This window comes from Sorghum bicolor, chromosome 7 (genome assembly GCF_000003195.3).
Source record: "Sorghum bicolor cultivar BTx623 chromosome 7, Sorghum_bicolor_NCBIv3, whole genome shotgun sequence".
In the NCBI taxonomy this organism is placed as follows: Eukaryota; Viridiplantae; Streptophyta; class Magnoliopsida; order Poales; family Poaceae; genus Sorghum; species Sorghum bicolor.
Window position 1 is genome coordinate 51,875,168 of NC_012876.2, and position 21,422 is coordinate 51,896,589.

Below are 21,422 nucleotides of genomic sequence, written 5' to 3' on the forward strand. Positions count from 1 at the left end.
TAAACCGGAACAACATTGGAAATCCATTCGGCATACCGACACTGCCGAATAAACTTAGCTTCAATAAGTTTAGTGATTTCGGCCTTAATATCAGGTAGAATGTTAGGATTACATCGACGGGCTGGTTGCTGATGTGGCCGAAATCCAGACTTGATGGGTAACCGATGTTCGACAATTGATCGGTCTAAACCAGGCGTCTTTGTATAATCCCAAGCAAAGCAATCTTTATATTCCTTTAACAAACTAGTCAATTGTCGCTTACACTCAGGATCTAATTTAGCACTAATAAAAGTAGGCCTAGGCTTATCACCACTACCTATATCTACTTCTACCAAATCATCGGCCGATGTGAATCCCTGGCCTAATTTTCCATCATCGGCGAATCTATCCATTAAAAACCGTCGTCAGAACCGACTGCTTGGATCGGTGGAATCTCATAATCGGCAACTTTGAGAAAATCTTTCTCCCAAACTTCTCCTGAAATGCACCTAGTCCTTTCATAAGTATCCGCTTCTGCCGATGCGATAACATAAGAAGAATCCCCTGGGACGATCTCAATCTTGTCACCTACCCACTGAACCAAGCACTGATGCATTGTAGATGGGACACAACAATTGGCATGAATCCAATCTCTCCCCAATAATAAATTGTAGGCACCTTTTCCGCTGATCACGAAAAAAGTTGTCGGCAAGGTTTTGCTGCCGATGGTCAACTCTGCACATATCGCCCCCTTGACTGGAGACACGTTTCCTTCAAAGTCTTTGAGCATCATATCGGTCTTGGTCAAATCTTGATCCCCTTTCCCAAGCTTCCGATATACTGCATACGCCATAATATTAATAGCAGCTCCACCATCAACTAGGATCTTAGTCATTGGCTGCCCATCAACCCTTCCTTTGAGGAACAAAGCTTTAAGATGCTGCCTCTCGTCATCGGCAGGTTTCTCAAAGATAGCCGTCATCGGATCCAGAGCCAACTGAGCTATCTGATCAGAAAATTCCAAGTCATCGTCACTGGCTGGTGCAAGAAACTCCATCGGCAACATGAAGACCATGTTGACGCCTGCCGATGGACCTTCCCTCTTAGTGTCTGACGGCTGCCGACTTCCAGAGTTCTCTCCCTTGTTTAGCTCCTCTTGCCTTTCTCGTTGCAATCTCCTTTTCTGTGTCTTGGTTAACCCTCGAGGGCACCATGGAGGAAGTGGCCTTTGCCTTGCCGTCGGGCGTCGGTTCTCCCTTGACTCCATGCGATGCGTGTTAGCATCCCTGCAAAATATGAATTCATTGGGAACCCGCGCATCAGCCATTCCTTCAAGCTCCTCTTGGTTCCTGGGAAAATACTGGACACGGTCACTAAGTCTGTTGTGCCCACTGAACCTGCCCCCCAGCCGGTCATGAACTGACACCCTTCCTCTGATCGGCCCATTAGCTCGCCGTTCATCATCATGATAACGCCGATCGTTCCTATCGTACCGATCATAACCGTTGCATTCAGGGCAGTCTCTGATAGTAGGAAGCTTGATATTTTCCTCCCAACAATGGATGAAGAATGGGCAATTCCAATGATCCCTGTGCCGATTCCACTCCTGTCGGCGTCTTTCTTCTCCCCGTTGATAATCTTCCTGCTGGCGCCGATACCGATCTTCCCGTTGTTGCCATTTTTCTCGAGGCCTCCTATGAGTTATGACGATACCAGATCGAGGAAGCCTTCCTGAGCTAGTTCCTTCCTGGACCAAGCCCTTACTTCTTGCATCGGCAGTAGTAACTTGATGCTGAGGATCTACCGATGCATTCTTCTCAGCTGTCTCCGACGTTAAGACCTTAGCCTTCCCCTTAGCGTCCAACATGTTTGTCGGGAATGGATGTTGGTCTATCTTCATCGGCTTCTGGGCTTTGGAACTGTCAAATTTGATTCTCCCTGACTCTATAGCCGATTGCAGCTGCTGTCTGAATACTTTGCACTCGTTGGTGTCATGTGATGTTGCATTATGCCACTTGCAATATCTCATCCTCTTCAACTCTTCTGCCGATGGGATCACATGGTTAGGTGACAGTTTGATTTGACCTTCCTGAAGTAGAAAGTCAAATATCCTATCGGCCTTGGCGGTGTCAAAGGCAAACTTCTCTGGTTCCTTCTGCCCAAAAGGACAAGACATCGGCTTCTTGTTTTTTACCCACTCTGTCAAACCAATTACTGGTTCCTTATCGGAATCTGAGCTTGTTGCTTCATCAACAAATAACACTTTCTTATTCCATGCCCTCTTAGGCTCGAAAGGCTTGATGTCTTGATCAGATATCCTCTGCACCAAATGACTTAAACTTTCGAACTCCTGAGAGGCATACTTATCCCTGATATGTGGCAACAAACCCTGGAACGCCAAATCGGCTAGCTGCCGATCATCCAGAACCAGGCTATAGCATTTATTCTTGACCTCTCGTATCCTCTGCACAAATCCCTCAACCGACTCATCATTACGTTGCCTCAACTTGACCAAGTCGGTGATCTTCTTCTCATGAACCCCCGAGAAGAAGTATTTGTGGAATTGCTTCTCTAGATCGGCCCAAGTAATTACTGAGTTGGGAGGTAATGATATGAACCAAGTAAAGGCCGATCCAGACAATGATGATGAAAATAGACGAACCCTCAATTCGTCCCTGTTACCAGCCTCTCCACATTGAATAATGAACCTGTTGACATGCTCCATGGTTGACGTGTCGTCCTGTCCGGAAAACTTTGTAAAATCCGGTACCTTGTACCGATGTGGAAGCAGGATCAAATCATACGCTGGAGGATATGGTTGACTTTGGGTTTTATCCCAAATTGTTCCCTCATTACTTCAGCAATCTTATCGGCCCAATACGCATCGGCATCTTGCCGATGAGGCGGCTGCGGATCTGGCACTTGGTGGTGAACCTCCACGTGTCTGTTCGGGACGTGACCTGCATGGAACATTGTATTGGTCACCTGTCCTCCAATCTGCGGACTACCAAACTGCTGTCCACCGATTGGCTGTCCTCCGAGTTGCTGTCCAAAATTTATTGGCTGGTTGGGAATCCCCTGACCTAGGAACCCAGGATAGACCTGCCCTTGCTGGAACCCTGTAGTCTGATAACCCTGCTGGGGCGATTGTGGAAAGGCTTGCTGTCCAAGCCATCCATTATTAGCGTTCATCGGCATAGGTGCTGCCGATGATTGGTAATTGGGTACCGTCGTTGAATTGACATACCCCGACTGGGCCATAGGCCTCTGTTGCATCAGCATTGACTCTGCCGATGCGTTGGGCATCTGAAACATTGAATCTTGAGGATTCCCAGTGTGAGGCCTTGCAGTAGTAGTTGTGGTATACCGAGGACTCTGGTTCACCGGCGCATTGGGAGGTGCCGATGTCATAGGAGTTTTGCCCCTCATGTCAGTTATTTGTGATGTTCCCGGCATCAACTCTGGAGGCATACCATAACCCCACCAGTTGGGAGGAAGAGTTAACCCTGACATTGCCGATGCCAACATATCTGTTGTCAGTTTATGCTGCCCAACTGAAATTTGTGGGTTGGTTGCCATCGGCATAGATAGTGCACCAGTAGTCCCCAATGTACTTGGAGGGACGGCAGACTGTGCACTTGCATTCGTCAAGGCAGCCGATGGAGCCGTGACCTCTGGTGCCGTTGGCTGATGATGGGAGGGCCCCACATAATCTGGCGGGATTTGTCCTTCCTTGAAAGTTCTTGCCACGGCGTTGAAAACCGTATTAGACAGTACACCAGCTTGGTTGATCAACGCTCGATTGATGGCATTGTCAACCATATCTTGAAGCTTGCCAGGATTGGCGTCAAAGGTGACCTGCCGTGGTGCCGGCAGTGCATCTTTCTGGACCACTTCGCCGCTCCTGTTTATGCTGAAAGACCTCAGGCATTGCTGCTTGAACTCTTCCATGGCTTGGGCAATAGCTTGCTTTTGCTCATCCTTGAGGTTGGCCTCCGTCACGGGGATGACGTTCTCTTGATCGAGGTCAGAGATCGACATGTTGATCTTGATCTTGAATCTGTCCCACCAGGCGTGCCAAAAAATGTGTTGATGCAAAACTGATCTGCAAACACAAAGGGCTAATACCCGATTCAAACGTTAAGGCGTGCCAGCCGATTTGACCTTGCTATCGGCAAAGGTGATAACTCGAATACTTTAGTCCTGACAACAGCGATGCGCCCGGATGTCACGGCTAAGAGGTACTCACGCGGAACTCGAGAACACGCCGAGCTTAAGTCGACGAATTCCTAAGAACTCGTAATAAAAAGACAAAAGTATGACGAAGTCGTCGAAAAGTAGATGCTGGAATATGAGTAAAAACGTGTGTTTGATTGATTTCTTGATTCATTATTACAAGGTCCTAGGGTTTATATTTATACCCTGCTCAAAGAGCTACAACCAGACACGATTAGAATTCGAATTCCAAATTACACGGAATCCGTATACAAAACGATGCAAATAACTAAGGAAATAATAAAACTATCCTTCGTGACAAACCGAAACTCCTCCACATGACAACTGGCAGCTTCCGGACTCCTCCTTCGCATCATCGGCAATCCCCTTGCCATAGTCATCGGCAGACCTTTTTATCCAGCCATCGGCACCATATTACTGCCTGTGGACTTAGTCACATTCAACCTCTCCCTCATCGGCAACCATCCTCATCAGCAACCCACATCGTACTGCCACCCTATCCTGCCATCCTAGACACGTGCCCAAAAATGGTGTCAACACAACCCTTCCATGAATAATTCCTGCCTTTTTTCATCGTCCTCCACTTCTGTGGGAGCATATCGTGACAATTGTATGAACTTGTCACGATATTCAGCAACAGAAATACTTCCTTGCTTGAGGGAGAGAAATTCTTTCTTCTTCAGTTTCATCAATCCGGCAGGGACATGATGAGAGCGGAAAGCATTATGGAATTCCATCCAGGTTATGGGGTCAGCATCTGCACGGCCAAAACGAAAAGAATCCCACCAATCAAGGGCAGCTCCTTGCAATTGCCCCGCTGCATACAACACTTTCTCCCTGTCATCACACTGTGCAATCTCCAGTTGTCTTTCGATCGCACGAAGCCAGTCATCCGCTTCGAGAGGGTCGGTGGAGTGTTTGAAAACAGGTGGATGTCCCTTCAAGAATTCTCCTCTCTTGTCCCTAACATGAGGAGGTGCATTTCCATTTCCATTTCCATTGTTCTGCATGTTTTGGGCCAGCTGCTGCAGCAGTTGTGTTTGCATCACCATCAGCTGCTCCATAGTAGGAGGTGGTGGTGGTGGCACGTCCTCACCCCTCCTGTTCCTCCTAGTGTTGGCCATCTGTACCAGATACATAATATGAGTTTCATATGTCCAATACATTTAATTTCCAAGAGATATAGCATGCTGGAATTATTACCATCTGACCAAGTATGGGATTACATATGTTGTGAGTACAATGTAGTATGCATTCTGTATTTTCTGCTGTCCTCTCTAAAGCTACAGTGAAGTAAAACAAGCATATCTTTCTTTCTGTTTAACATCTCACTGCGAAATTTAACTTTCTGGAAAGCTTGGAAATTTTCCTATTACTTTCGTTCAGATCACTTCCTCAAATTCTGGTGTTTACATAGGTAAAAACAAGTGACAACTTTTACTGTTCTGGAATTTCTGACTGCGCAGAGAGGTCACCTTGTAGAAATTTTATCTCTCAAATGGTAACAGATTTTGAGGTGATTCTAGAGCCAAAAGAAAGATATAGAAATCTATTTTATTCCAAAAATTTTTTTTGTATTTTTAGTCCATCCAGAACTCTGAATATACAATTTTTAAGGCGGACTGCTCAGAGGAAAAACATGGGTAGACAGCAAGATATAAGTAAAACCCAACTATTTATTCATATTATCCTTAGACCTTAGCCCTATTCTAAATGACTGTGGACAGGCCCACAATCATTGAAATCATGACAAAAATCCAACTCATCCATTAAGCATTATTACAAGCATGCATTCACGAAGTAGCAATTGTTCAATTAGTAAAACAATAAAAACACACTCTCGCATCTCTATGCGTGTTTATTACAAATGGGGGAAACCTCCTATGGGTCAAGGTTGGTGCCGGTGTTGGGGTCCTCGTGGTTCCTTGGGGGTGACTCCACGAGGATGAGTGGTACTTCTTCAACATGACTCCCCTGCTGTTGCTTTAACATGGAGTTCTCGACAGCCAACTCAAGGTAGGCCTTCCTCAGGGCATCTAGCTCATCTGAGACTCGATCCAAGTCCGTGTTGGTTTGAGCCAAGCATGCCAGGGTGGGTCGGATCCTGGGATTCCCTGCTACAAGTGGTGCAGCGATGTTGCAGGTTGTCTGACCACTCCGCCGGTGGGGTAGATAGCGATCTTCTTCCCATGCAATGTCAGCAAAGTGGCGGTCGTGGTTCACCACCAAGGCCTGCCGGGCAGCGTCCCGGATAGTTGCTGCACGGGTAGTCCTGGCGGTGATCGCACGGTGGATGTGACACACCCGACTTCCTTCTCGGATGTAAGCTTCAGTCTCCCAAAAGCCGATGTAGTCGGGGTGGGTCCAATGCTCGGTGCGGTACTGTACGGTACACCGGGTGTGGAAACGGCGTGCGAGAGTAAGAAGCTTCGGGTGGTATTAGGCGTCACCATGTAAGTCAAAATGGATCACCACTGTCCATCCGTTTGCCAGAAGCGCAGCATGGTGATCTTGGCTATCTCCATCATCATCACTACCACTGCCATGGTCGCTCGAGTCAGAGCTGTCAGAACTATCTCCATCATCTGGATCACCAGCTCCTTCTTGTTCATCTTGCTCCATGGGCTCCTCTTCGGTTTCCTCGTTTTCAACTGGTTCCTCTATCATGACTTCCTCCTCAGCATCCTCATCCATGGGTACATCCATGGTTCGTTCCTCTTGTGGATCCTCCTCCATGTCTCTCAGTGCTTCAACCAGATGCGGGGGAACACGCTTGCCTAGAGTGAACCTTGTCCTCTTGTTGGGCATGATGACACGTTTTCGAGCTGTCCACTTGGTACGGGCCATCTATATAAGAAAATATATGAGGATTAGAACAAAATAATTTTCTCAATAGAAATTAAGCAGGTTATAAGCAATAATTTTATAAGAAAATAATTAGTAAAATAAGTGCTCAAGACCCTAAAAACGTCCATTTCTAACTAGGCTGATCGTCCTACAGTCAGGCTAAGCTTTGATACCAATTTGTCGCACCCAGTTTTGATAACAAAACCAAGTACTCAAATATGTGCGCCCAGGATGTCCAAACACACATATTATCACAAATTGTAAATATATCAAAGTAAAGTACTTTATTACACCGCATATTGGCAACATTATTACATAAAGCGGAAAGCTAAGCCCTTGCTACCACAGGGACACCAACTGGTGAACACCAGCTCTTTAGAAGTCCTGGACATCTTCAGGGAACTCCTCAGAACACACATCTGTTACCCATCCGGGATTTTCATTGAAATATAAACAAGTGTAAGGGCACCATGCTTAGCAAGTATAACATAGGGGTATATGAAGGCTCAAAGGCTTGACTCGGTTTAACAGCGGTTAGCATTTTAATTGGTCATATTTTATTTACCAAGACTTACTACTTTTAATGAATGACCAACCCTGGTTACATAAGAATTAGTCAAAGTTATTATATTCCCCAAGTATAGCCAGGTAACCGCTAACCAAGAAGGATCCAGGTCGCTCATGACCGAGAGCTCGGCTGTTATAACAGGTTTTAGATTTCTGCAGAAATTGTACAACTTTACCCCCGAGCTGTGGTTCCCTAGTGTCGGGGTTTGCAAGGCCCACACCACTTCTACCAGGGAAGTGTGACCGGGTCCCACTACGTAACCTTTCACTAGTCACCCTAACAAAATAGTAGCCGCGAGGTTTCAGTGGCAAGTGTGCATAGACGACCTCTTTCAAGAGGCACATGTGGTCGCGGCACTGTACACACCAAGGTAGGAGTGACATCTATACACCACGAGGCACCCCCCTCTAGCGCCTTTCGGTAACTACTAAATTGCTAGAGTCATACTAGTTATATGATTAAGGTCAGAGCCATTTGACTCTCGGGATTGTACATGTCCTCCTGGGTGGCCGCTTCAGGATTAAGTCCTTATGGAGAGGAATCTAGAGCTTTCAAACCCAAGCTCTATCCCCCTGAACCAAGTTACTAGAACATATTTTATCATGTTGCATATACTACTTAATCAAATTAATTTATTAACTTGGGTTTTGAGCGTAGCAAGCAACTACCTAAATAAATGCACACCTTCCCATGGGTAACAAGGATTTGTGGTACAAAAATTATCTAGGTAAAGTCCTTATAGGTATTTCAATTTAGACACATGCATATGTATGATTTAAATAATATTCATAGGTACAAGGAAGCTTATATTACACTTGCCTTCCTCAAAAATTTCTTCTTGGTAGAGCTCCACAAACTGCTCCTCAACCACTCCAACCTGATCTCCTTCTATTCGTGATCCAAACACCAATCAAGCATCCATTCCAATCATCACATGCATACAAATAGAGTTCTATTAGAACCGTACACCAAACAGTGAAAACAATGACTGAAAAGTATATAAATCTACTCTACGCATTTCTACGAGCACATAAGCGAAAGAATCACTCCAATCGGATTTAAAACGTGAAAGTTATGCATAAAACAAACTGAATGGCATTTTTGTGAATAAACTGAATCAAAAACGAATTTAAAAGAATTAAAAACTGAATTTCTAAGGGGTCTGGACCGCGCGCACTAATATTTAAAAGTACAGGGTTCAAAATGAAAGAAAACAGGATTAAAAAGAAATACTTTTGAACTGGATTGGACCGCGGGTTGATTTGCTTGAAACAGGGGGGGTTAAAGTGCAAAAACTCCAGCGGCCCGCGGCTGACCGCGTTGCTGGCCGACAGGGGGCCACGTGGCGCGCGGGGGTTGGCTCGGTCCACCACTGTGCGCGTGGACCGGCCGGCCGAGTGCCGTGGACCGCGCCCATGGGTCCACGGTGGACCGGTTACATAACCCCGAAGGGGTATGTAATCTCGGCCGTTGGGATCTAATCGGGCGGCTCAGAAAGGAGGGAGGCGGGGCGCTCGCCTGGCCGAGGCCGAGCACGGCGGCGCCATTGCCGCCGACGAGGTGAGCTCCTCGGAGCTCGCCGGAAACTCGTTCCCGACCACTCCAAACAAAAATAAAACTACCGAAACGATCAGCGCGACGAGGCGAACACGATAGGGCACAAAGAGAGGGCGGGGTGCACGTCGGGACGACGGCCCTGCAGTGGCGCCATTTCCGCAGCCTCGGCGAGCCTTGGGCTCAGCAGTCTAACGCTCTAGCTTGAAAATCAAAGCACGGGGAGCATCGTAGGAGTACCGCGGTTCCGTTGGAGACGTTCGCGGTGTCCGAAGGTGCTCCGAGCAGTGTGGCCACGAGCGCGGCGGTCTGGGGAAGAAAATGGCGACGGTGAGCTCAAATTCATGGCATACAAGATCAAAACAAAGATGAAATCGGTGCCTACGGTCGCGGCGAGTCTCAACCAAGCTCCCGGGACGCTCTCCGGGCTCTGGGTCGCTCGAGCAAGGGGAAACCGAGGTGGGGGATCGAAACCGTGCTCCGGTGGTGGCTAGGGGCAGCAAGGGGGGCTCGACCTGGGGTTTTATAGGGCGAGCAGGGGCGTTGAGGGGGCGCGCATGCGGGCGTTAACTCCCGGCATCAAGAGGTTTGATGGAGCCCCGATTGATGGCCTCCATCAATCGGTGCTTGAAGAGGGGATGAATGCCCCTAGCTGCGTTCCCGGCTCGGTGGAGAAGAAGGGGGAAGACGCTGACGTGCGGACCCCACGGTGCAGCGAGAGAGAGAGGGGGAAGGGTGAGCGCCGACAGGCGGGACCCACCGCGCAGTGAGAGGGGGAGAGGGGGAGGGCGCGCGGGCTGACCGCGCGGAGCGGGCCGCGCCACTGGGCCGCGCGCGCGTCGTGGGCGAGGGGCGGGATGCTAGGCCGCCACGGCCCAAAGCCAGGGGTGGGCACGGGGTTTAGGCCGGCCAGGGTTTGGGGGCTGGGCCAGATTTGGTGAAGGGGAAAAAAATAAGAGAAAACTCTTTTATATTTTTCAGAACTATATAATTGTATAAATTCCTTTCAAGTTGATTTTTAAACCAAACAACCTAGTCTTACAATCAATCAAAATATTATGCACCAGCATGAATGCAGCATTTCATGTTTCTAGACCTTTTGGTTTATTTTAAATAATTCCAAAAATTGTTATTTTGCCTAAACAGTTCTCAGATAATTCACATAATTGTGCCAAATTGAATACTAATTTGAAAATAAATTTTTAGGGTGTTACAGTATTTTAACCGAGGTTTCAATCTTTTCACTTTCATTTTCTATCGGCAACTTACTTTCTTTTTTTTATTCAGGTCGATGATATGCCACCATCAGTTAGCAGGAGTGGTAGGTCGATCGAACTCCTTCCATCGGGCCCGATCTCTTTGATCGGCAACAATGCTCCAACCTTGGCTGCTTTAATGCACCGGGGTGTGCGTCTCAAGAAGATCACCACCAAGCGAAGGAAAACATCCCCGTCGGTAGCTGCCACTACTTTGGCACAAGCCTTCAAGTTAAACTCTCGAATTCTTCAACTTATACCGATTCCATTCTTATACTTACATAATTTTCGGGACACATCGGCTAACATGGGAACTTCATCGGTAACTTTTACCGTTTCAATCGGAACCTCATTAATACCTCATTACACTTGTACTCACAAACTTTTTATTGTCGTATCAGCATACCGGCACATCGGCAAAGACCAGAAGTACGACTGCCGATGCCAGTCCAGTCAACCGAAGAGAAAAGGTTCCAAGAGTACCAGATCACAAGCGAAGCGCCAAAGAATAGCAATGCCTCCTCCTCCTCCAAGGTCTCCGATCCCAGTAGAATCATCCCCTTCTTCTCCAGAAGCCCAGACATAGCAAGTATCATCTCCCCTTCAACCACAAGAAGAGCCACAGCTAGAAGAACTTCAGCCAGAAGAACCTCATCTACAAGAAATATCGACTGATGTACACGAGCAGACCACCGATCCAGCAAGCCTAATCATAGCATCTGTAGTTTCTTCGATTCAAGCAAGTACTACACCCCCTCAAGGTAAAATACTAACCGTGAAATTACTGCCGATGAACCCATCTTTCCACTTTATCAATCATCTCTGTCAATCTTTCAGTTGACATAGTCTCATCGACAATTCTAGCTGATCAACCTATGGTTCCATCGGCTTCAGCTCGTCAGAGGTGAGAGATAGCTCTGAAACAAGTAAGCTACCCGATCTCTATCTTTATCATCACCAGTACTTGATCATAAAATAACTTATTTTATCTTCCTTTTCAGGAACAGGATTCTCCCGACAGCTTATTCTCCTTTGCCATCAAAATCTCTGAGGATGAAGGCGAGGAGGCAAATTCTTCTCGAGCGGTTGGAATCTCATCGGCAGAGATTAGAGCAAAGTTGGAAGATTTGTCGGCCCTCCTTCATCAAGATACGGCCCAATTGGTTGATGACTCCAATCCAGCCAAGGCCCTGTTCAAGACTCTCAGAGGCCAAATTCCTGCCAATGCCGAGGAGATCCTCTTCAAGGCTGCTCACTTCGAGAGTCGACAGCTTCAGTATCAAAAGGTTGTTCAGCGCCTTGCCGATAGAGCTACTCACGTCCAGCTCTCAGAAGAGATGATGAAAGTAAAGCTCCTTGCCGATGAAAAGCATAAGAGCATCGGCATTTTGAAATCCTCAGGAGACATGCTGAAGCAAAAGATCTCTGATCTATCGGCAAAAAGAGACGCCTTGTTGGCAGAACTCAAACTAGTGGAAGAAGCTCTGTCCTAAGCTCAACAGGAAGAAAGCCAGCTGCCCGAAGCAATCAAGACCCTTGAACAGGAATGAAACATCCAAGCTCGCAAGGCACTGCAGATGAAGAAGAAACTGCAGCCAGTGGAGGGTTCTGCCGATGATGACATGAAGGAGATAGAAGAAGCCGATCAGATTCGTCTGAGCGCCACATCGACGATCTAGGCTCTGCTAAACATGTAAACTCTTCATCGGCGGCGTGTCCTGCTTTTTTCTTTTAAACACTCCTGATTATTTTGATCTAGCCGATAGGACTCTTATCGGCACCTTCTTAAAACATTAAGTCCGGCCCCAGATACACTTTAATCCAGCCGATAGGAATGTTATCGGCACTTAAACTTTCATGCATCAAGCCATATGCTAGGATAATATTTCTTTAAGTATTTGCCATTCAATGCCCTGGGGAATTCAACTCCTTCGAGAGTTTCTAAAATATAGGCATTGCCAGGAGCAGATCGGTTTATCCGATAAGGACCCTCCCAATTGGGAGACCATTTCCCAAACTTTGAACTTTTAGTCCCGATCGGTAAGATTAGTTTCCATACTAAGTCTCCATCGGCAAACTCCTTAGCCTTTACTTTCTTATCATACCATCTGGCAACTCTCTTTTTATTCTCTTCTATGCTTATCAAAGCCCTCAACCGATGCCCTGCTAAATCATCCAATTCGTCTGTCATCAAAGTGGCATAGTCATCGGTAGTCAATTGATCCTGAAAAGATAGTTGCCTAGATCCAGTCTTAATTTCCCAAGGTAGCACTGTGTCGTGTCCATACACCAACTGATAAGGTGAAACTTTGGTCGACCCATGACAAGCCATCCGATATGACCATAAAGCTTCATTTAACAATGTATGCCACCTCCTAGGATTCTCTTCAATCTTCTGTTTAATAAGTTTGATAATCCTTTTGTTGGACGCCTTGGCCTGCCCATTAGCTTGAGCATAATAAGGAGAAGAATTCAACACTTTAATCCCCATACCGATTGCAAATTCGTCAAACTCGCACGATGTAAACATAGTACCCTGATCGGTAGTAATCATTTTAGGGATACCAAATCGGTAAACAATATGCTCTTTTACAAAATCAATCATATTGGCCGATGTTACTTTTTTCAAAGAAATAGCTTCAACCCATTTGGTGAAATAATCAGTAGCAACCAAGATGAACTTGTGTCCTTTGCTAGAAGGTGGATAAATCTGTCAGATCAAATCAATAGCCCATCCCTGGAACGGCCAAGGTTTAATAATGGGATTCATGGCCGATGCGGGTGCCCTTTGAACATTGCCAAATTTCTGACATCCTTGACACCCCTTGAAATATTTAAAGCAATCTTCAAGTATGGTTGGCCAATAATACCCATTCCTCCTAATCATCCATCTCATCTTAAAAGCCGACTGATGTGCTCCACACACTCCTTCATGGATCTCTCCCATCAAACCTTTAGCTTCATCATCGCCTAAGCACCTGAGAAGAACTCCATCAATTGTTCGATAATATAGTTCATCTTCGAGGAGCACATACTTGGTAGCTTGAAACCGAACATGCCTCTCAACCTTCTTAGATGGATCTCTTAAATAATCAATGATTTCTTTTCTCCAATCATCGGCACTGATTGCCGATAACGTGTTCAATATGGGTTGATATCCCGAGGCATGCTGAGCCAACCGATTAGCCTCCTCATTATGTAACCGAGGAATATGCTCTAATCGGAAATCTCTGAATTCCCTTAACAGTTGCATACTCTTTTCGTAATAAGTTATCAGGACTTCGCTTCGGCATTCATAGCTTCCAGCCAATTGATTTATAACCAGCATAGAATCCCCAAAGATTTCAACAGCATCAGCACGAACTTCCTTTAATAACTCCAACCCCTTGATTAAAGCTTGATACTCAGCTTGATTATTTGTCGACGTGGCAACAAACGGCAAAGAGAACTCATACTTCTTTCCCTGAGGGGAAATTAACACTATGCCGATTCCTACCCCCCGGTCACACGTAGATCCATCGAAGAAGAGCATCCAAGGCACAATTTCCAAAGTTTCCACTGCACCACAATGTTGAGTCACAAAATCGGCCATAATCTGTCCTTTAACCGCTTTAGCCGATTTGTAACGCAAATCGAATTCCGACAGTGCCAAAATCCACTTACCAATCCTGCCACTCATGATCGGCATAGATAGCATATACCGGACCACATCATCTTTGCATATAACAATGCATTCGGCCGATAGTAAATAGTGCCTCAACTTAATGCAGGAGAAATATAAGCATAAACATAATTTTTCAATAGCCGAATACCTGGTCTCAGCATCAATCAATCTTCTACTCCCTTCAAATTCTTGAATTAAAGCCGAACCGATGACCATCCCATCGATAGATAAATATAAATTGAAGGGCTTTCCTTAGTGAGGTGGAATCAGAACTGGAGGATTTATCAAATAATTCTTGATTTCATCTAAAGCCAACTGTTGCTCTTTCCCCCATATGAACTCTTGATCGGCTTTCCATTTAAGTAAAGGACTGAAAGCACGAATTTTACTAGACAAATTAGATATAAACCATCTGATAAAATTTACCTTGCCGATCAAGGATTGGAGCTCAGTTTTGTTAGTAGGGGCAATTTTGTTGATAGCATCAATAGATCGTCTACTAATTTCGATTCCTCTCTGATGCACCATGAAACCAAGAAACTGCCCTGCCGACACACCAAAGGCACACTTATTGGGATTCATCTTTAAACCATGCTTCCTTGTGCATTCCAACACTTTTCGCAAATCAGCAAGATGCTTTGTGAAATCTCCAGACTTAACCACCACATCATCAATATAAATTTCCACTAGCTTGCCGATGAACTCATGAAAGATAAAATTCATAGCCCTATGATAAGTAGCACCAGCATTTTTCAATCCAAAGGTCATGACTATCCATTCAAACAACCCAATATGACCAGGACATCTAAATGCAGTCTTTGGAATATCTTCTTCAGCCATGAATATTTGATTATATCCTGCATTACCATCCATGAAGCTTATGATCTGATGCCCAGCTGCAGCATCAATCAACAAATCGGCAATCGGCATCGGGTATCCATCCATCGGCGTAGCCTTATTGAGATTCCTAAAATCAATGCAAACTTGAAGCTTCCCATTTTTCTTGTAAACTGGAACAATATTGGAAATCCACTCGGCATACCGATACTACCGAATAAATTTAGCTTCGATAAGTTTGGTTATTTCAGCCTTAATATCAGGAAGAATATTAGGATTACATCGGCGAGCCGGCTGCTGATGTGGTCGAAATCCAAATTTGATAGGTAACCGATGCTCAACAATCGATCGGTCTAAACCAGGCATCTCGGTATAATCCCAAGCAAAGCAATCTTTATATTCTTTTAACAAATCGGTCAATTGTTGCTTACACTCAGAATTTAACTTAGTGCTAATAAAAGTAGGTCTAGGCTTATCTCCACTACCTATATCTACCTCTACCAAATCATCTGCCGATGTAAACCCCTAGCCTAATTTTCCATCATCGGCAAACCTATCCATTAAAACTCCTCATCAGAACCGACTGCTTGGATCGGTGGAATTTCATAATCGTCAACTTTGAGGAAATCCTTCTCCCAAATTTCTCCCGAGATACACCTGGTCCTTTCATTAGTGTCTGCCTCTGCCGATGCAATGACATAAGAAGAATCTCCCGGGACAATCTCAATCTTGTCACCTACCCACTGAACCAAGCATTGGTGCATTGTAGATGGGATGCAACAATTGGCATGAATCCAATCTCTCCCTAGCAGCAGATTATAAGCACCTTTTCCACTGGTCACAAAAAAAGTTGTCGGCAAGGTTTTGCTGCCGATGGTCAACTCGACGCATATTGCCTCTTTAACTGGAGAAACATTCCCTTCAAAATCTTTTAGCATCATATCGGTCTTGGTCAAATCTTGATCTCCTTTCCCAAGTTTCCGATAGACTGCATAGGGCATAATATTGATAGCAGCCCCACCATCGACCAATATCTTGGTCATCGGCTGCCCATCAACCCTTCCTTTGACGAACAGAGCTTTAAGGTGCTGCCTTTCTTTGTCGGCAGGCTTTTCAAAGATAGCCGTCATAGGATCCAGAGACAACTGAGCTATCTGGTCGGAAAAATCCAGCTCCTCATCATAACTGGATGGTGCAAGGAACTCCATCGGCAACATAAATACCATGTTAACATCTGCCGATGGCCCTTTCCCCTTAGGATCCGGTTGCTGCTGATCCCCAGATTGGCCAGAATTCTCTTCCTTGACCAAATTTTCTCGTCTTTCGCACTGCAACCTTCTTTTCTGTGTCCTAGACAACCCCTCTGGACACCATGGAGGAAGTTGTGGTTGCTTTGCCGATGGGTGACGAATTTCCCTTGACTCCACTCGATGGGTATTGGCATCTCTGCAAAATATGAACTCATCGGGAACCCGTGCATTGGCCATCTCCTCAAGTTCCTCTTGGTTCCTGGGAAAATACCCGGCACGATCACCAAGCCTGTCGTGCACACTGAGTCTGCCCCCCAGCCAATCATGAACTGACGCTCTTCCCCTAATCGGCCCATTAAACCGCCGATCATCGTTCTGATACTGCCGATTAGGTATGTCGTACCGATCATAACCATTGCACTCAGGGCAATCCTTAACAGTGGGTAATTTGATGTTCTGTTCCCAGCAATGGATGAAGAACGGGCAGTTCTAGTGGTCCTTGTGCCAATTCCACTCCTGTCGGCGTCTTTCTTCTTCCCGACGATAGTCCTCCTGCTGGCGCTGATAACGATCTTCATGTTGCTGCCAAGTCTCCCGATGTCTCCTATGAGTTATCACAATGCTGGATCGGGGAAGCCTTCCTGAGCTAGTTCCTTCCTGGATCAAACCCTTTCCCTTCGCATTGACAGTAGTGATCTGATGCTGAGGATCCACCGATGCACTTCTTTCAGCTGCTTCTGATGTCAAGACCTTGGCTTTTCCCTTAGCATCTAGCATATTTGTTGGGAAAGGATGTTGATCAATCTTCATCGGCTTCTGAGTTTTGGAATTGTCAAACTTGATTCTCCTAGATTCTATAGCCATTTGCAATTGTTGCCTGAAAACTTTGCACTCATTGGTGCTGTGAGAAGTCGCATTGTGCCACTTGCAATATTTCATCTTCCTTAATTCCTCAGCCGACGAAATTACATGATTTGGTGACAATTTGATTTGCCCTTCTTGAAGTAGAAAGTCAAATATCCTGTCGGCCTTGGTGATGTCAAATGCAAACTTTTCTAGCTCTTTATGTCCAAAAGGGCAAGACATCGGCTTCTTATTCTTCACCCATTCTGCCAAGCCGATGACTGGCTCTTCATCCGAATCTGAGCTCGCTGCCTCATTAGCAAATGATACCTTTTTGTTCCAAGCTCTCTTAGGTTTAAAGGGTTTGATATCCTGGTCAGAAATCCTTTATACCAAGTGACTTAGGCTCTCGAACTCTTGAGAAGCATACTTGTCTCTGATATGTGGCAACAAACCCTGGAAAGCCAAATCGGCCACCTGCCGATCATCTAGAACCAGACTATAGCATTTATTCTTGACCTCCCGCAATCTCTGCACAAAACTTTCAACTGATTCATCATTGCGTTGCTTCAACCTGACTAAATCAATAATTTTCTTCTCATGAACTCCAGAGAAGAAGTACTTGTGGAACTGCTTCTCTAGATCGGCCCAAGTGATCACTGAGTTGGGAGGTAACGATATAAACCAAGTGAACACTAATCCAGACAATGATGACGAGAATAAACGAACCCTCAATTCGTCTCTGTTGCCGTCTGGACGCATCGTTGTTGTCGGAACCAAAGTATTCGAGTTATCACCTTTGTCGGTTGTAAGGTCAAATCGGCTGGCACGCCTTAATATTGAATCAGGTATTAGCCCTTTGTGTTTGCAGATCCACTTTTCCATCAACACCTTTTCGATTTTCCTGAGATTTGTGTTTGTTTTGCTAGGGGGCGACTGACGCTCGGTCCTCGAAGCCTCCGGTGAAGGAGGATGACGCTAAGCGTGAGAAAAGGTGCGCCTCTATCGAGAATAACAAGTCTGTGCAAGATGTAGAGAGGAAGGAAGATAAGAGGAAGAACCTCAAGCGGCAGGTGCTTGAGGAGCGCCGAGCCAAGGTGAGGCATGAGGGGAGGCCCAAGGAGAATTCCCCTGATTAGGATGACGATGATGATGATGATGGAGACGAGGATTCTGAGGGAATGGTAGCTCGCCTCGACCGGGTCCTGCAAGGCTTACCGCAAACCGATGTTTCTTCGTCACGCACGGGGGCTTCCAAGGGGCCGCATGGCGAAGACCGTGCTGGGTGCCAAAAGGAGGCGTCGCCTCGTCGCCCATGCGTCGACACACCCCCTACCACCACCCAGGGTCGGCCTATCCTTCCGCCTAGACCTCCCCAAGCGTCCGGCCTAGGTCATCAGGTCAAGACCTCTGGAACGGGGCCGCTGACTCAGGGCCGTGCTGCCGAGGTGGCCTCGAGCCAAGGAGGAGGATGTCGGAGGAGCGCAAGTCCTGAGGGCCATCAGGAAGGGAGAGTGGAGTAGAGGCACGCTCCCGTCTTGGAGCAGCCAAGGGCTCTAGCGCGCGGTGGCTCGAGGCCGACCGGTCGGGGGACTGGGAGGAGGACCGTCCTTCCTGTGGGGTAAGATCTTTAGATCATGACGCTGCCTTTGTTGGTTCATCGTTTATTGGCGCTAACCGGCCTGCGTTATTTTTTCCCTTGTTCAGGTTGAAGAGGCAGTTGGAGCAGGCCCAACCCTCGACCGCTAAGAGGCTCAAGGTAGGAGCGAGCTCCAAGGCGCCGGGTAAATGATTGGCTTCCTTCTTGTGTTTCCAGGTTGGTTTTGCCCAGCGCAGGGACTCGTCGTGGTTGATGTGTGCTTTGGGGCGCATGCAGGCTCTCCTGGATCACGGCCACCTGCTGGTGGCGATGAGGTCTGGCCTCGAGCGTCGGAAGGATGCCACGTCTCGACGAACGATCTGCCACCCCTGGTCATGATGGGATGCCACGTCCTCAAGACCAAGAGGGAGCCACCGAGTCACCCAAGCTTGGGGAGAGGGCGACCCGACCACTATCAGTGATGATTTTGGGGATGGCCCGCGATCGACAGGCGACCGCGTCATAGACAAAGGGGCCGAGATCCCTTGAGTCGTGGGGCGGACGCTGTGGCCTTCTTGGCTCCGTGCCGTCGAGGAGGAGAAGAAGAAGAAGAATGAGGAGTAGAGGAGGAAGGAAGAAGAGGAGGAGAAAAAGAAGAGTGAAGAGGAGAAACAGCATCTGCTAGAGCAGTAGCGGCAGCTGGAGTTTCAGGAGCAGCAGCGGCGGCAACCGCAGCTGGAGGAGCAGCTAGAGCAGCAGTAGGAGCAAGAGCTGTAGGAGCTGCAACTACAACAGCAGCAGCGGCAGCGGCAGCTAGAGGAGCAGCTGGAGCAGCAGCGGTAGCAGGAGCTGCAGGAGCAGCGACTACAGCAGCAGCAGCCGCTCGAGGAAGGACAGAGGCTCGAGGAAGGGCAGAGGCTCGAGACGGGGGAGGAAGAGTTGCCCATCTATGGCCCCATGAATCCCCCTGGCTTCGTCTCAGGGGGGTTCCTACCATCCCGGCCGAGCCATGTTGGAAGGATGGCGTCGTGGCGTTGGCGCTCGGCGTGCGCACACCCGTGGATCCGAGCTCAAAGATCAGGAGGACCCTTTATGGCATCGAGGGGATTGCTCCTGGATATCTAGAGGGTCGGTGGCCATGGAAGGATGTGGCCGGGACTTCTGGCGCTAGCGGGGAGGACATGGCCGAGACCTCTGGTGGCGGTGAGGCAGACGACGCTGGGACCTGGGCTACTATCCACGAGGATGGGCAGTTCCCTTCCCTCGCCGACCTGTTCCTACGCCACGGGGGCTCACTCGAGGTGGTGGAAGAGCTCATACGGGGGACAAAGCAGTGCACCAAGGAAGAGCTCGAGCACTGGGGCCCTGGGAGGATTCGCCTTCGGTGCTCCACGTCCCCAAAGGAGCTGAACATCATGATGGATGACAGCAAGGAGGCCGAGAAGTGAGAACACCTCGAGGAGCTCCGCCTCTGGATGAAGCATGTCCTAGGGTTGATGTCGGACATCGTCAACAATGGCCTGGGCCAGGCCTTCTTTGTAAGGATATTTCTGTTCCATGTTGTTTCAATTCTCTTGTTCTACTGATGCACTTACCGCCTCACATTCTATTGCAGGATCTAAAAGAAACCTCTCGGCTAAAGTCTGGCTTTATTCACGTGACTAAGGGTGGCTGGGAGCAGGTCCCCCTTCTTCAGGACAACCTCCTCGAATCACAGGAGAAGCTTCTTAAAGAGATGAAGGAGCTCACCACGGCTGAGGAAGAGAAGCAGAAGAAGGAGACCACTTTGACCGAGGCCCGGAAGTCTTTATCTAGCCTGAACGGGAAGCTATGTCAGGCGGAGGAGGACGCTCGTGTTGCCAAGGAGGCCGCGAAGAAGGCCCAAGAGGAGGCCACCCAGTCAAGGGAGTAGGTTGTTTTAGCCGAGGAGGCAGCCGCTAAGGCTCGGGAGGAAGTTGCGTGGTACAAGGACGAGGCTGTCTTGCTGGACAAGGGGAAGAGGCTCGTAGAGTAACCTTGCCACTGCTCGAGCCAATTATGCCGTACTAAAGGAAGAATTCTTGAAGAGTGAAATCGCCCGGGGCGCCGCAGAGGAGGCTGAGAAGAAGGCCCGTGAGGACCTCAAGGTAGAGTAGGCCTGCTCTCACAGCCTTTCTGACGACATCGACCGTCTGAAGAAAGCATTGCGGGAGAAAGAAGATGCCATCCTACAGTCGGGCAAGCAGATCAAGGATCGGCGGGTCGAGAAGACGGAGCTGGCCCGCTCTTACAAGAAGATTGAGAAGACTAACACTGACTTGGTTGGTGAGAACACGACTCTTGAGGAGAAGATCCACGGTAGGTTTTCTACGCCCTTATGTTTACTTTGTTTTTGCGGTGCTCGTTTTATATCGTCTGATTCCTTATTTCGATCTTGGTAGGGCTTAAGGATGATCTGCTGGCAGCCCAGGTCGACTCCCAATCTCTTAAGGCACAGCTCGAGGGGGAGGTTGCGTTGACTAGTCGGCTGAGAACAGCAATCAATGACCTCTCGACCTCTTGGGACCTCGAGCCTGCAAACGAGGTGGGGAGGCGGCTCGAGGCGACGCTCTGGTCGACTAGCTGTGCTACTTAGGCGTTGCTGTGAGGCACCGAGTGTGGGACGCACTCCACATTGGGGTGAAGCAAGCTATGGTTGTCGTCGGCTCGGGCTTCTCTTATGATATGGAGGTGGTGTCCCATGGCTTCATCACCTATATCTCCAAGACTGACGCAGAGAATGACGAGAGGCTCCACTCCTTGATCGACAAAGCGGAGGGACCTGGCGAGA

General features: G+C 47.7%; 1 protein-coding gene across 1 annotated transcript; it reads right to left on the minus strand.

The window, feature by feature from the left end:
* LOC110437278 (testis-specific gene A8 protein-like) lies at nt 18,436–19,610 on the minus strand. The gene is made up of 2 exons (XM_021465666.1): nt 19,287–19,610; nt 18,436–18,648 (listed from the first exon to the last, which is right to left on the minus strand). Exons 1-2 carry the CDS (start codon nt 19,608–19,610, stop codon nt 18,436–18,438), a joined length of 537 nt encoding a protein of 178 aa, XP_021321341.1.